General features: G+C 36.2%; 1 protein-coding gene across 1 annotated transcript; it reads right to left on the bottom strand.

Annotated features, from left to right (window-relative positions):
* Positions 1 to 1,740: 1,740 nt before the first annotated feature.
* LOC126815877 (uncharacterized) lies at positions 1,741 to 12,899 on the bottom strand. The gene is made up of 12 exons (XM_056099943.1): positions 12,888 to 12,899; positions 11,822 to 12,015; positions 10,668 to 10,805; positions 9,325 to 9,542; positions 8,460 to 8,663; positions 7,215 to 7,376; positions 6,531 to 6,695; positions 5,960 to 6,064; positions 4,998 to 5,199; positions 3,091 to 3,350; positions 2,501 to 2,649; positions 1,741 to 1,834 (listed from the first exon to the last, which is right to left on the bottom strand). The coding sequence occupies exons 2-12, from the start codon at positions 12,012 to 12,014 to the stop codon at positions 1,741 to 1,743; spliced, it is 1,890 nt and encodes a 629-aa protein (XP_055955918.1). The 5' UTR covers position 12,015; positions 12,888 to 12,899.
* Between the last annotated feature and the right edge of the window lie 4,006 nt (positions 12,900 to 16,905).

Below are 16,905 nucleotides of genomic sequence, written 5' to 3'. Positions count from 1 at the left end.
ACATTTGAAACTATTGCCTCCACAGTCAATTTACGTACACAGTGAGAGAGAGAGAGAGAGAGAGAGAGAGATGGATTTATCGTCCAACTAGGTCATTTCGGGACCAACATATGGTTCATTATTATTTCAATAATTCGCTTGCGCGTAGAGGTCTTTAGCAGCGGGAGGAAACCAGATGACCCGGAGAAAACCCACGAGGTTGGACAGACAACCCTACTCCTTGTCACGTACAACCGGAGAATCGAAACCACGCCAGTTGACTCAATGACAGACCTTATGATACCAATTTACGAACAGACATAAAATGTCACATACTGGTGTTGGTAGCAGTACAAAATTAGTAATGCGTATGGTCATATGCTTACTTCTATGCATTTAAATTGGCTATTTACATATTATGTAAAATGCTAATTTTATGACCTATGTTGGTAGCAGTACAAAATTATGGAGCGGAATTTACGCCATAATTCTAACCTAGTAATGCGCATGCTAATATGCTTACTTCTATGCATTTTTCTTCTTAATTACTTGTTAAATTGGCTAGTTACACATGCAAAAATTCTAATTATATGACTTATTACAGTCGGTATTTGTGTTTTGTTCTATTTCCATTATTAGTTTTAATTTACTATCAAATCTTTGATATTAATGCAGGTTAACATTAATTTATACATTTTACAAATGTAACAGAATGCGGCAAACACGACATAACTTTAACAGATGGGGCTGTTTAAAATTGTATTTTACAATGACCTGTCCCTAACTTAGGAAAGGAAGTGCCACTCCATTACGGAAAATAGATGAAGGTCGTATTTATTTTCAAAATGTCTTCTGAAACTGACATTGTTTTTCAAATGAACAGTTTTGTAAAAGACAATCTGAATAAAATACAGATCTATATTTCGTTTCGTTTTTTTATGCTTTCGATGGCCTACACTACATGAAGATCTGACCAGTTGTAGTGGAAGGTCGTGTCACGGGTCGTACGAACGGCTTTTGACCCTATGACGTCAGACATTGATTAATTAATCAGCGTTGAGGTTTCTAGTGGTTTACTCATAGTTTCGTGCATCGCACGCCAAGAAGTCGCCGTAACAGATCGTTTCATTGGCTAATGCCTCACATCAATCAGAACGCGGGTTAGATAACAACTCTTCCAGATCCTAGTGTAGTAAAGACAAGTAAAACGAAATTTTGAACTATAAAAAACGAAACGAAATAGGATCTGTGTTTTAATCCGATTGTGAGAGAGGTAATGCTTGTGTAATGGAAATAGTGGATATATGCGTTTCAACCAGGGGTATGGTGAACCATGAGTTTGCATAAGGAATAAGATCCCGCCCGGGACCCCCCAAAAATTTTTATATGTGCGTGCAGGGGGAGGCGAGGTCCCTCCCAGTGCCACCAAGTAATATTTGGCTGTGTGGAACATGCTAGAGTTGATTCGGGTTAAGTATTATGACTATAATTATAATGTTGAAACTGCGTGATTTTTGCCATTTGCGAGGGGGCGCAAAAACCCAAGGTGGCACAAAAACTCAAAACCATGACGCAAAGCGCGTCATTGCGTCCCTCTCACTTAGCCCCTGTTGTCAACCCGGAGTAAAGTAAACTACAGCCCACTTGTTAATATATATGTGGATAAGATAACAAACGATTATTGAGCATAAACAACCGTATGTTTAGTTTTATTAACATTGTGCATTGAGTACATCATAAACAAGCGTATGTTTAGTTTTATTAACATTGTGCATGTCCATCATAAACACCAGCTGGTAATGGCGCTATCAGATTCTGTGATGCTATCTCAGTATAATAGTTAAAGTTAGATAACCTGAAATATAAACAAATTATAAAACATAAATAATAGCCAGAATAAAGACCCAGCATCATCATCCGGCAAAGTATGTGAAATGAAATGAAATGAAATGGAGTTTAACGTCCTACTGTTCTGCTCCTAACCTGGGCTAATGAAGACGGGCATACGCCATACAGTGTGCTATGAGGGAAATTTTGCCCGGACAGCGGCACTACAGCCTACTCTTATATCGAATTCCAACTGCCAAGGGATCTTTTACGTGCACGCCAATGTGTACACGGGACCTCGGTTTTTCGTTCCATCCGAACGACTAGACAGCTTTCCTTGTCAGCCCCTCCGTCCTGCATCACTGACAAGGGAGAACCACGCCGGCAAAGTATGTAGTACTTCAACCAAGCACGTTGTTTGTGTAGTGGCCTATAATAAGCAACTGGCGGGGTTTCGATTCCCCGGTTGTACGTGGCAAGGAGTAGGGTCGCCTGTACGACCTCGTGGGTTTTCTCGGGGTGCTCCGGTTTCCTCCCACTGCTAAAGACCCCTACGCGCAAGCGAATTATTGAAATAAAATTGAACCATGTGTTAGTCCCTAAATGACCTAGTTTGTGTCGAGTGGACGTTAAACAGTATTTTATACATGATAAGTATTGTTAGTAATAAATCTGTTATTATGGTATAACTTACGTGTTCCAGGAATGTGTTTTAGTATTGTATACATGATAAGTATTAGAAGTAATAGAATCTGTTATTCTAATATAAAGTTTATCAGTCTTTCTATTAAAACCATCTAACACCAGTACATCTGTAGATTTTACACCAGGTACATTTAAATTCTGTAATATTTATAAATGAAAACTACAATTATTGATAATATATACACACAGTCTGATAAACAGTCTGTCATCTGTACAGTCTGGTAAATAGTCGATCTTCTATTGAGTCTAATAAATAGCTGATCTCCAGTAAAATCTAATAAATATCGGATATCCTATACATTCGGATAAATAGTCCATCTCCAATAAAGTCTAATAAATAGTCGATCTCCTATAAATAATAATTCTCCCCTGTAATCCGATAAATAATAGATCTCACCTATAGTTTGATGAATAATAAATCTGCAGTCCAATAAATAATATATTTTTTCGCTAATGTATATTACAGCAGTGTGATAACCAGTCAGTCGTATATACATACTGATAAATAGTGTGACGTAAGCCTAAGCAAAAATAAACCTTTAATGTTGTCAGTCATAAAGCTAAATTATACCAACTTACATTCCAAGTTCTCCCTTGGTTGTCCGTCATACCACATTCAAAATGGTCACCGGTATGAAAACACCCATATGAAATTGCCCCATGCTTCACAAATGTACATTTCGGTCCATTCGGTGCTTTTGGATAAGTTGCTGTAATGAACTCATGAACTCCACGATATTTGGCAACAGTTTTAGGATCTTGACCAGTATATTCCATCATTCCCCATGAACCATATTTAGAAGGTGTTCCGGTAGATGCAAAATAGTTGAAGAATCCAGCTGCAACAAACCAATTGATACACATGAGAAACCCCACAAAAAATGCACCATAAATATTAACAAGTTTACAAGGCACAGCGTATAGTCGTTCGGATGGGACGAAAAACTGCGGTCTCGTGTGGACATTGGCGTGCACGTAGACGAACCCGTGGCAGTTAGAAGTTAGAGTAGGCCGTATCGCAGTTGTCCTGAGAAATTTTTTCTCATAGCACACTGTATCTTGTATCCCGTTTTTATTAGCCCAGTCGGAGCAGAACAGTAGGACGTTAAACCCCATTTCATTTCAAGTAATTGGAATTAAAAAATATGCAACTATCGCTTTAAGCCAGGTTCCCACTGTCGTGCGATGCGTTACGATAGGAAGGTTCCTATTGAGTCCACGATCTGGTACGTTCGGATACGTTTCGATACGATCAACACGATTGGTACGACTGGCCTTAATGTAACGCGTCGCACGATAGTGGGAAAATAGCATTACATACTAAACTTAGTCTGATTGTCTACAATTGGCTCCCTTGAGAACAGACACTAATATACCGTTCAAACGCTTATTTTTAAACCAGTTCAAAATCACCGGGGTTTTTAAGACTATAAGCCAAACCAGTTTAACTATTCTGGCCTCTTCGGTCGGAGGTTAGAGTTAACTGCACATGGGTAGACTCATATTCTTTATTCGGGTCTCGCACGCTTTCGATAAAAATGGCACTGTCTGACCCCGATATGTTCACAGGAATTTAACTTACTGCGTACTGCGCATGTACTGCGCATGCTCAAAGCAAACTGGGGACGGGACGGGGTTTTTAAGGCAAACCCGTTCGGACGGCCAAGATGAACCAGTTTAAAATAAAAAGCCTTCTCGAAGACAGGTCGCGAGCTGGGGGTTTTAAACTGGTTTATTTGACCCACGTGTGCGTTCAGACGACAAAATTAAACCAGTTTAACTTAAGCGTCTAAACCAGGCATATCAAGTTAGTTGATTTTAGTCAAAAACACTAAGTATACTTTGAGAATTTTGTTGAGTATATATTCCGCTTCCATTTAATAAAATTGAAAAACTTTATTAAGTCTTTGTGTGTATGACAGATGTGAAACCGAGATGAACCGCATTACAAAACAGTATACTAATGTTTAGATATGGCGGCCATTTAGGGCAGAGATCTATTCTCGAAGTATAAAGTAGATGGAACTCTGTGTGAAGAATGCCAAGAGTATACCCATCTCCCTGTCAGCAATCTAATTAAAACACAGATCCTATTTCTTTTCGTTTCTTATGTTTCAAAATATCGATTTACTTGTATTTAGTACAATAGGATCTGGAAGAGTTGTTATATTACCGGCGTTTTGGTTGAAGTGAGGGATCAGCCAATGAAACGGTCTGTTACGGCTACTTCTTGGCGTGCCATGCACGGAACTGTGGGTGAACCACTAGAAACGTCAACACTGATTGATTAATCAATGTCTGACGTCAAAGGGCCAAACGCCGCTCGTACGACTCCTGACACGACCTTCCAGTACAACTTGTCAGATCTTCATGTAGTGTAGGCCATCTAAAGAATCAAAAAACGAAACGAAACGAAATATAGATCTGTATTTTAATCAGATAGCACTGTCAGATATATGTATTGGGTTTTATTTATACGATCTTACCGTCTTTATTGATTGGATCAGTGGCAACTATTCTGTTCCATAATTTTAAAATATCCTCCACACTTTCTGCCATCAGTGGATCTTTATTAAAAGCGACAGCTTTGGCGGTTGTATTGTCATGAGCTTGTCCGAAATGTTGAATAGCACTATTCTCCATCACCCCTGGTCCACCTTCGTACATACCCAGCTGAACACCGTGGTCCTAAAATAACAGCAACAAGAGAGAGAGTGGGGGTGTTTAACGTTCACTCGACAAAAACTAGGTCATTTCGGGACTAACGTATGGTTCAATTTTATTTCTATAACTCGCTTGAGCGTAGGGGTCTTTAGCAGTGGGAGGAAACCGGAGGACCCGGAGAAAACTCAGGCGAGCGGTGAATCGAAACCACGCCAGTTGACTCAATGACAGACCTTATGATACAACAATTCGCCCCCCCCCCCCAACAGCAACAAATATTCAGATTTATCCTGTCCTTTTTAGGAGTAAGCTAAAGGTCCGAGAGATAAGAATATGACCGAGTTCTAATGTATATATATATATATTAATGCCAATCTGATTGATACATAGATCCTATTTCGTTTCGTTTTTTACAGTTCAAAATGTCGTTTTATTTGTCTTTACTACACTTGGATCTGGGAGAGTTGTTATATAAGCCGCGTTCTGATTGATGTGAGGGATTGGCCATTGAAACGATCTGTTACGGCGACTTCTTGGTGTGCGATGCACGGAACTATGGGTAAACCACTAGAAACGTCAACGCTGATTGAGTAATCAATATCTGACGACATAGGGTCAAAAGCCGCTCGCACGACCTAGGACGCGACCTTTTACAACAACCGGTTAGATCTTCATGTGGTGCAGGCTATCGAAAGTATTAAAATGAAACGAAATATAGAACTGTATTTTTATCAGTTTGGTACCTAGTTACGACAGGATAATGATTAAATCTGAAACAACGAACCTTAGCCACTTGCAGATAATGTTTAAACTGATCTTCTTTTTTGGGCAGTTCATTTTTACAATATTTCTGTATTTCTGCCATGGTCATGTGTGGTAACTCTGTCGCCTGCGAATATAAACGAGCGTAGTTTTCTTTAAACAATAGAATGAGCCTATAATATGAGAGAGAGAGAGAGAGAGAGAGAGAGAAAGAGAGAGTCGGGCTTAAGTTTTATTTCAATAATTCGCTCAAGCACAGGTTCTTTTAGCTGTGGAAGGAAACCGGGGGACCCAAAGAAACCCTACTCCTTGTCACGTACAAGCGGGGTATCGAAACCACGTCGTTTGACTCAATGGCAGACCTTGTGATTTTAAGCGCACGCGTTATACCACTAAATCATTCAATCCCCCCCAACACCCCCGCTTATAATGTGACCTCTCTCCACGGGATTAAGCCATTATACCATGCACCACCACCCCCAACCCCTCCGCTTATAATGTGACTTCTCTAGCGCTGTGTATCAATTCTTCAGATTAAGAAGTGTTATAACTTTAGATAAATTCTATCTTAAAACACAATAACATAAACTTACATTTTTACTTGCTACTCCTAAACAGCTGAAGTAACCAGTTATTGCAATGAGTTTAAATTTTTGAATTCGTGCACCAAGATCTTCAAGTGCCTGACGATAATAATCCTGATAACCTGTTTGCCATGTCCACAATCCATTAACTCTTGAAGACTCTGTCCCGAACACCTGAATAATATGATACAGACTATAGTTGGCTAAACCAATAAAAACCATTGTTACAAATTATTCAGAACAAGTTATCATTTCATTTAAAATTTGGGTTAATGTTTTGCTTTGTCGAGACTGTCAATCATAGCATAATGATGGTTTCGGGTGCATTTGGCGGTGTTGATGTTGTTGTTACTGTTGTTGATGTTGTTGTTACTGTTGTTGATGTTGTTGTTACTGTTGTTGGTGTTGTTGTTGTTACTGTTGTTGATGTTGTTGTTACTGTTGTTGATGTTATTCTTCCTGATGATGATGACGATGATGATGAAGATGATGATGATGATGATGATGATGTTGATGTTGTTGTTGATGTTATTTTTAAGGTAGCAATTGTTTAAATTTTAGGAATTAATATTCAATACTATGCAATACTAATGTTTAATACTATATTAATATTCAAGGGGTTCTGTGAATAAATTTGGTTTAGAAAAAAAATACTATTCATAATTGTAACTTTTTTATAAAAGTTTAGTCTACCTTTTTCCAAATGTCCATTATTTCTGCTGATCGTTGATTATAATATTTCATCCCAGCTCTGTAACCTTGTGGATCTAATTTCAGAGCCATTCCCTTTTCTCTTGTATATTTCGTTTGTCTAAATATACCATTCCATACTTCATTAGAATATTCAACAAATATCTATAATAAAAATATAAATATTTTATTGAGTAGGCAACATCCTATATAAAACAGGGGCCTTCTATACATTGTCGAGGTTAAAAGCTAATACAGTGAGAGGTGTCTCTCTCTCTCTCTCTCTATCTCTCTCTCTCTCTCTCTCACTTTCTCAGACATGAGGGCAGACAGGAAGGAAACAAGAACGATCGTACTGTGGACCAGGAACAGACCATTTTGTTGGATGAAATTCAAAAATCTAATTCACCAAATCTATACAGAATGGTTCAAAGAACAAGCATGCCCAAAGTTTCATATCAATCGGACTTGAAATGACGAAACCTTAGGCTTTATATTAACAGCGTCACTCCGCGAAGAGTCGTAGATAGCCACCAGTTCCTGGTCCAAAAAGAAATAGATAGCCACCAGTACCTGGTCCAAAAAGAAATAGATAGCCACCAGTTCCTGGTCCAAAAAGAAATGCGAAGGAATATTAAAGGAGCTAAATCGCTAATATTTGGGATCTAGAAATGGACACAAATGGGTCGCAACGCATATAATAATGTAATATGAATGTAAATAAACTGATTTACATTCAATCGTTTCTGTTTTTATGTTCGGCGAAATACACCAGACGTGTCTCCCTCGAATGGCAATCTCTTGCGTCTGATTATTCCAATCTACACCGATAGTATTTATTATGCATGCTGTCCATAGAAGAATATGGCTTAACGGTTCGACATGACTTGCGGAACATGTCTAGCCTCCTTCTTCGAGCCCCTTGTTACAAATGGCGCCGAAACTCATTCTGGTACACGATTCGTGTACAAATTGTAAAATGTTTATTTTGTCATAAACATAGGCTATCAGAACCCCATGTTTTCCCGGTAAGATCACCACATCAATGTTGATTTAAACCGACAAATAAATCGTGTTTTCAATGTCGAAGATTTTGAATGATATTGAGTTAGAGACTTAGCTACTTTAAGTGCACATAAAGTAGCTTTGGTTTTTCTCCAAATACTTAAATAGATTTGTAGTTGGTACTTTTAAGTCTGGACGTAATTTTTAACCATGTGGTATATATTAAATATAATATAATATTACCTTTAAGTCTGGACGTAATTTATTTTTAACCATTTGAGCAAATTGTTGTATATAATTATCATCAGCAGCATGAGGCATACAAAACCATGGATTAGTTCCTAATCTATTACTTATATCTATCATATATTCTAATGCTCCACCTTGATTACCTGCTTGTGTATGGAAATAGGGATCGTGTCGACTACTCCATGTTGTTGGTTCAGGCTAAAAAAGATGAAAATCATCTACAAGTTATATCAATTTTACCAACTTTTGGTGCTAAATAATAAACTACTAAAAAAAAAAGTAGTATGATGTTTCTAGTGGGTTAAAACCAACAGTTCCGTGCACCTCACACCAAACACTCGCCGTAACAGGCCTTTTCATTGGAAAATTCCATACATCATCCCGAAAGTGAGTTACATAACAATTCTTCCAGACCTTATGACGTCAGACATTGATTAACCAGCCAGCGTTGATGTTTCTAGTAGGCTACCCACAATCAAGAACTCTCTGCAAAAGAACGTTTCATTGGCTAAACCATTACATCAACCATAACACGGGTTATATAACAACTCTTCCAGATCCTAGTGTAGTAAAGACAAGTAAAACGAATTTTTGAACTATAAAAAACGAAACGAAATAGGATCTGTGTATTAATCAGATTGCTTAATATTCTACCGCTTCTCTTCTGTGTCAAATTGTATTGGACGTTAAATCTGTAATAAACAACAACAACATCCAAGTGTAGTAAAGACAAGTAAAACGACATTTGGAACTATAATAAACGAAACGAAATAGGATCTGTGTTTTCATCCGATTGGCATTAACATATATATACATTAGAACTCGGTCATTTTGGCCATGATGTCGATTACATACTTACCCCGTGACCATTTGTAGCATAAAAATCCATATATCGTATTTCCGAGTATCTTTTTATACTTTCTAAAAATAGCGGATGAAATGGAAATCTGTCGTTAACTTGTTCGTAGCCTGGAGGTAAAAATCTTAAATTTCTTAATGGACTTTTAGGGTTCACGTTTCTAACAATTATCAATATTCCTCCTTTTCCGATATTATTGAAATTTACAACCATACGACCTGTAAGAAAATGAAATGGGGTTTAACTTCCTACTGTTCTACTTCGATTGGATTAATAAGGGAATTTTGCCTGGATAGCGGCACTACGGCTTATTGTTATTTCGAATTCCAGGTGCTAAGGGATCTTTTACGTGCTTGCCAATGTGTACACGGTTTTTGGTCTCATCCCTATCAGTGATTGTATCCGCCTAGCGAATATAGATTCAATGGCATACTTATCTGAAATGAAATGAAATAGGGTTTAACGTCCTACTGTTTTGCTCCGAACTGGGCTGATGAAGACGGGCATACGACATACACTGTGCTAAGAGGGAAATTTTGTCCGGTTAGCGGCACTACGGCCTACTCTTATATCGAATTCCAACGGCCAAAGGATCTTTTACGTGCATGCCAATGTGTACACGGGACCTCGATTTTTTTTATCCCATCCGAACGACTATACGTTGTCCCTAGTCAGGTCCTCTGTCCAGCAACAGTGATTAGGAGCAATCACGCCTGAAAAATCCGATGAAATTCCTCGATCAACGCAGGGATCGATTACAGGGCCTTACTCACTGGCTCTCCGATCGGTAAGAAAGATCGGGAATGATTTACCGGTATTCCACACAAACCTTTCTATCTTACACATTTGAAAAATCTGATTGAAACATCTAACTTATCTCACTGTACGGCGAAGAAAGAACCATATAATCCGTGTTAACTTTAACATTAAATGTAATATATATATATATATATATATATATATAGAGAGAGAGAGAGAGAGGAGGGAGAGAGAGAGAGAGGGGGAGAGAGAGAGAGAAATGGGGTTTAACGTCCACTCGATACAAACTAGGGCATTTCGGGACTAACGTATGGTTTAATTTTATTTCAATAATTCGCTTGCGCGTAGGTATCTTTAGCAGTGGGAGGAAACCGGGGGACCCGGAGAAAAACCACGAGGTTGGACAGGCGATCCTAATCCTTGTCACGTACAACCGGGGATTCGAAACCACGCCAGCTGACTTAATGAAAGACCTTATGATACAACGCGCACGTGCTAACCATTCGGCCACCCAAATGTATTAGATATAAATTGTAATGGTATGACTCAATATAAGATTTTAGAGGCACAATAGAATTATTCACCTTTACTGTGGTAAAGAATAGTATTATGTGTTAGACCAAAACTGACTTCTCCATCTCCATCCCATAAAATAGTGTAATTTCCTCTTTCTTCATGAAGCCCAAAATTTCTGTATACCAATTTAGCCACTTTCAGCCCTTCTGTATTTTAAAAAATGTAATGATTGTATTTTTTATATATCAAAAAAACAACAACAAAAAAAACAAAGAAAACAAAACAAAAAACAGGATGTAATGCAATTATTTTCAAAACGTATAAGCGCATTGAGTGGTCAACGCTGATTTGACGTTAATTCACTATTATTATATTCAAAATGACATTTTCAAATTTGATTGGATACAAAATCTTAATACTAGTTTCCCCACTATCACGATTCGTGCTGCGATTGAAATCGTGGTTTTAATTGTGAAGTAATCGTAGTGATCCTATCAGGTCTTATCATATATTGAGGTCAGTCGTAGCAATTGTGTTGGTCGTATCGTAACGTATTGGAACGTATCGTAACGTATTGGAACGTATCGTAACGTATTGGAACGTATCAGAACGTATCTGCACGTATCAGATCGTGGACTCAATAGGGACAATACTATCGTAACGTATCGCATGACAATGGGAACATTTACCCTTAGTAAGTCTAAAATTGCTTAAAGTTGCAATTTCATATTTTTAAGTTATATTTTTAAAATGTATTAAAATAAAGCCTTAAAATAGATGGTATCTATAAACAGTCCTACCTTGTTAAAGAATAATACTATTAATCCTATAATTCACTATTGCCAGTTGAGAACTTGGCAAAAATATCATTTTCATCTTTAAATTCAAACGTTTGAAGATAGCTACTCCATGGTGGAGAATAGAAAACAAGGGAGGTAATTGGGGGGGTAATTGTGTTATTATTTCCGGTGTAAATGAGTTTTAAGTGTGAGAATGATCCCTATGATCGTATAATAGTGAGTTGACAACCTATTGAGCAAAAGACATAGAAATAATTATGTTTTGACTTTCTTAGAAAATATGAAATTGTAACTTTAAAACTATGCTATTATTTAAAATTTAATAGACCAATTATCTCTGTGTGGGCGGTAGGCCTTATGCCTCTTCAAATTTTATATCCCCCCCCCCCTTTCTTTTTTTGTAGATCCTTAATTACACATACCACTTAATTCAGCTGGATAACCAGTTGACATCCATTTTATTTTATCCTGTTCTTTGGTATCCCATGCTTTAACACCATCTCTTTGAGTTATCCATTCCTGGGACTGTTTGGCTATATCAACAAACTTTACTTCAGATGAATAATAATTTATTCCTCCCAGATTTATTCCAACTTTCACTCCATAATTCATCATACTGTATATACAGAATTGAAATAAGACATATCATAGGTTATTAGCTATCAGTATAATACACATAATTACACATACTGTATAATATATAGATTTTAAAAAAAACATATCAGTCATAGGTTACCAGAAAACAGAACAATACATATCACTTGTATTATTACAAGGCATGTCAGTCATATGTTACCAGCTATCAGTACAATACATATCAGCCATATGTTACCAGCTATTAGTACAAGTCATATGTTACCAGCTAACAGTACAATACATATCAGCCATAGGTTACCAGCTATCAGTACAATACATATCAGCCATAAGTTACCAGCTATCAGTACAATACATATCAACCATAGGTTACCAGCTATCAGTACAATACATATCAACCATAGGTTACCAGCTATCAGTACAATACATATGAGTCATATGTTACCAGCTATCAGTACAATACATATCAGCCATAGGTTACCAGCTATCAGTACAATACATATCAGCCATATGTTACCAGCTATTAGTACAATACATATCAGCCATAGGTTACCAGCTTTTGGTACAATGCATATCAGTCGGGTTACCAGCTATTAGTACAATACATATCAGCCATAGGTTACCAGTTATTAGTACAATGCATATCAGTCGGGTTACCAGCTATTAGTACAATACAGTTGGGGGGGGGGGGGGTAGTTAGCGAGTGCACAGTGTATCATACGCTCTGTCATTGAGTCAACTGGCATGGTTGTACGTGACAAGGAGTAGAGTCGTCTGTCCAATTTCTTGGGAATAATTATTATTTGCTGAATTTTGAACATGTATTTTGTTAAGTACCCAACTGATATATAAACTTTCATTTTAGGGTCGTATGTGATTATAGCTGAAACTTACATTTTAGGGTCGTATGTGATTATAGCTGAAACTTATATTTTAGGGCCCTATGTGATTATAGCTGAAACTTACATTTTAGGGTCGTATGTGATTATAGCTGAAACTTACATGTTAGGGTCGTATGTTGAACAATCTTGTCCTTTATATCCATTCCAACATTGACATTGTCCATTTTTACAATTTCCCATCTTACAAGGAAGTTTACAACCACATTCACCAGGAGCAATACATTTACCACCTGTCGTAAAAATTACATTTACCGTAGTTAGTGTTGAAATAAACCACATTCACCAGGAGCAATACATTTAACACCTGTCGTAAAAATTACATTTACCGTAGTTGATGTTGAAATAAACCACATTCACCAGGAGCAATACACTTAGCACTTGTCGTAAAATAGAATGAGATATATGATGTAAAGTTTTGATTCGTATTTATTCGACCCTCTGACACAACATACTTTCAATAAAAACATCAACTTTGTGAACTCAGTATTTTGAAAATATACATTTACCATCTGAACAATGACAAATCCTATACTCACCACCCTACCCCATCTTTAAAGTAGTTAATTTAAAACAGAATATTCTTTATGTATATAGTCAAACCAAGAAAAATATTGATACATATTTTATTGAAATCAACAAACGGAGATTTAATTAGAGTAAAATTAGCTTGTGTTGTTTAATTGTTGATATTGTATAGTGAAATGAAGGATTACCATCTGAACAGTGACAATCCCAAACACATTGACTACCATCCCATCTCCATCCTTCTTCACATTGACATGAATTATCTAAAATATAAAATTATCAATAAAATATAGAATTATCTAAAATATAAAGTTATCAAAAAAATATAAAATTATCTAAAATATAAAATTATCAAAAATATAAAATTATCAATAAAATATAAAATTATCAATAAAATATAAAATTATCAATAAAATATAAAATAATAATAAATTATAAAATTTGAATAATTTGTAAATCAAATGTGTTTAGGCGCTCCTTGTCTCGATTACATGTTTTTTTTTAATTCTGGAAGGGGGGGGGGTCTAGAGGGTTAACGAGTGTACGTTAAATCACAAGTTCTGTATTTGAGTCGAGTGGCGTGGTTTCGATTCCCCGCTTGGGCGTGACAAGGAGTAGAGTCAACTGTCGAACCTCGTGAGTTTTCTCCGGTTTCCTCCCACTGCTAAAAACCCCTATAAGCAAGCGAATTATTGAAATAAAATTGTTAATATTATCTATTGCCCTTAACACAGCCCCTGTCAAATTCTACTTTGCATTCCGAAATAAAAAAGTAACCCTATTCATACAAAGTGATGTTGATGGTAAAGCGGGTATGTGTTTAATAAGATGCGGTTCGACTTCTCAGTTCCGATTATCTATAGGTGCTAGCGGCTGTCATGCATCAGATGGGATATGTTTACTTATTTTACAAAACCCGGGAAACTTTATTGTCAACGTTTTGTATTATAAATACCTTTTAGACATACACCATGTCCATTACAGCCACAATCAACATTACAGTCAGTTCCATAAAAACCATCATAGCACGAACAGCTAGATTTAGCTTGATTACATATTCCATTGTAATGACAGTTATTAGGACATGCTGCTAATGTCGTACTAAAATATACAAATTACAGGCGGTTTTAGTCTGCTTACAGGTACCATTATTATACAAAATACAGGTACCTTTATTATACAAAATACAGGTACCATTATTATACAAAATACAGGTACCTTTATTACACAAAATACAGATACCTTTATTACACAAAATACAGGTGAATTTAGTTTGGATACATACAATCTGATTAAAAATACAGATCTATATTACATTTCGTTTTTTATACTCTTGGTGGCCTACACTACATGAAGATCTGATCAGTTGTACTGGAAGGTCGCGTCAGGGGTCGTAGGAGCGAGTTTTGACCCTATGACGTCAGATATTGATTAATCAATCAGCGTTGACGTTTCTAGTGGTTTACCCACAGTTACGTGCATCGCACGCAAAGAATTCGCCGTAACAGATGGTTTCATTGGCTAATCCCTCACATCAACCAGAACGCCGGTAAAATAACAACTCTTCCAGATCTTATTGTAGTAAAGACAAGTAAAGCAAAATTTTGAACTATAAAAAACAAAACGAAATAGGATCTATGTTTTAATCAGATTGGGTTACATAATTTATACAAGATGCAGCTGGGTATAACTTGATTTCACAATTATAAATAACAGCTATGGGATATTAATAACGGTTAAAACACAAATTCCATTGATGTATTTGTATTTATATTCCCTCTTCGTGATTTGTGCTTGTATCGACAAAGAAATACTTGTCGAAACGTAGCACTTAATGTTACCAAATAATAAAACTTGGGTTTAGATAGATACTATATTATTGTAAAATAACAGTTATTAGGAGTTATTACTTTTAGACACCACACATCTAGAATTAACTTGATTACATACTAATAAATTAATATTGATTAGAAAAGACTAGAAATTGACTCAGCACATCTAGTTTGAATACATATTAATATGGTAATGACACATCTAGAATTAACTTAATTACATTTTAATATATGTACAATTATTAGAAGAGACTACTAATGGAGTGAACACATCTAGAAATAACTTGATTACATGTTAATACGACAATATTTATTAGAAGAGACTACTAATGGACACAACTTGATTACATACTAATAAGGCAATAACACATCTAGAAATAAACTTCATTTCATACTAATATCGTAACAGTTATTAGGAATTAGAATTAACTTAAACATGCATTATGCAAGAGCTAAATATGTCTATTGCAGGCCTTTCTTTATTGTTATCTAAATTATTAATTAGACATTAATTAACTTATCCAGACCATAATCAACTCTAGATGGCATATCTAGCCTGCGATCTTAAGTGGACTGTGGGCCGATTTACTGCATAACTTTCCTTCTAGATTGAACGATTAAATGGATAATCGAGACTATGCTGTTTATCGTACTGACTTTAGTAATGATGACCGATGCTAGGCAGAAATTTCATTCGCTTAGTTCTCGATTCATAGTGGATCAATTTGAATGAAATTTTCAGCAAATTGCCATTACATTATCTAGATTTTAACTATTATAGTGAGACCTGCCAACTCGTTATCGAATGTATTTTTAATTACATACTAATATAACAACAGTTATTAGAAGATAGTACACCACATCTAGAATCAGCTTGGTTGCATTCCTACAATATACTAGATATGGATTGATTGCATACCATTATAGCAACTGTTATTAATGAGTTTAAACATTATATCGATAAGAAAAACAAAATATTAGATTCGTACCTTAATCCAACAAGCAACACTATAAATCTAGCCTTGTCCATGTTAGACAGCCACAGGATCTTAATTTATTTTGTTTATATCTTCTCCTTTATGGCCTGAAATCAAACGTGCTGCATATTTTTGTATGTGAAAGTTTGTTTAGTTTGAATGATAAAGCATGACATGTTAGAACCATCTGATATATTTCCACGCCACAATTTGTTCTGTTTAATCTTATCAATAAATAATACAGCTAATACCAAAGACGAACAAACATTTTTTTTGTTACCAACGTGATCGCCTCAAATATTCTTAAAAGGTCAGCCTTTTTCTACAACCGTTCCTTAATTTTTGCTAAAAAAGGATGCAGATGGGGATTTAATCTGCTGTTTTATTTTAAACATATAACAAATAATTTATAATAAACAGTCGGTGCCTCCCTACCATTTTTCACTAACGTTCTTTTAATTTAGAATTATTTATGAAAGACGGGTTCCCTCCCTTTAAGACACAGTAAAGGAATAATAGGCTAAAACAGATTGTTCCCAATATTGAAATGAAATGAAATGGGGTTTAACGTCCTACTGTTCTGCTCCGACTGGGTTAATGAAGACGGGTATACGCAATACAGTGTGCTATATGGGAAATTTTGCCCGAACAGCGGCGCTATGGCCTATTCTTATAT

Source organism: Patella vulgata, chromosome 3 (assembly GCF_932274485.2).
Source record: "Patella vulgata chromosome 3, xgPatVulg1.2, whole genome shotgun sequence".
Lineage (NCBI taxonomy): Eukaryota > Metazoa > Mollusca > Gastropoda > Patellidae > Patella > Patella vulgata.
The sequence above is the reverse complement of the archived record's forward strand: the minus strand, read 5'-3'. Positions and strand labels throughout refer to the sequence as shown.

Coding starts and splice junctions, on each gene's coding strand:
- LOC126815877 (XM_056099943.1), bottom strand. CDS start 12,014: ATGATGAATTATGGAGTGAAAGTTGGAATAAATCTGGGAGGAATAAAT. Junction 6,696..7,214: donor TAATGGACATTTGGAAAAAG/GTAGACTAAACT, acceptor CATATTATTCAG/GTGTTCGGGACAGAGTCTTC. Junction 5,200..5,959: donor ATTATCTGCAAGTGGCTAAG/GTTCGTTGTTTC, acceptor CTGTTATTTTAG/GACCACGGTGTTCAGCTGGG.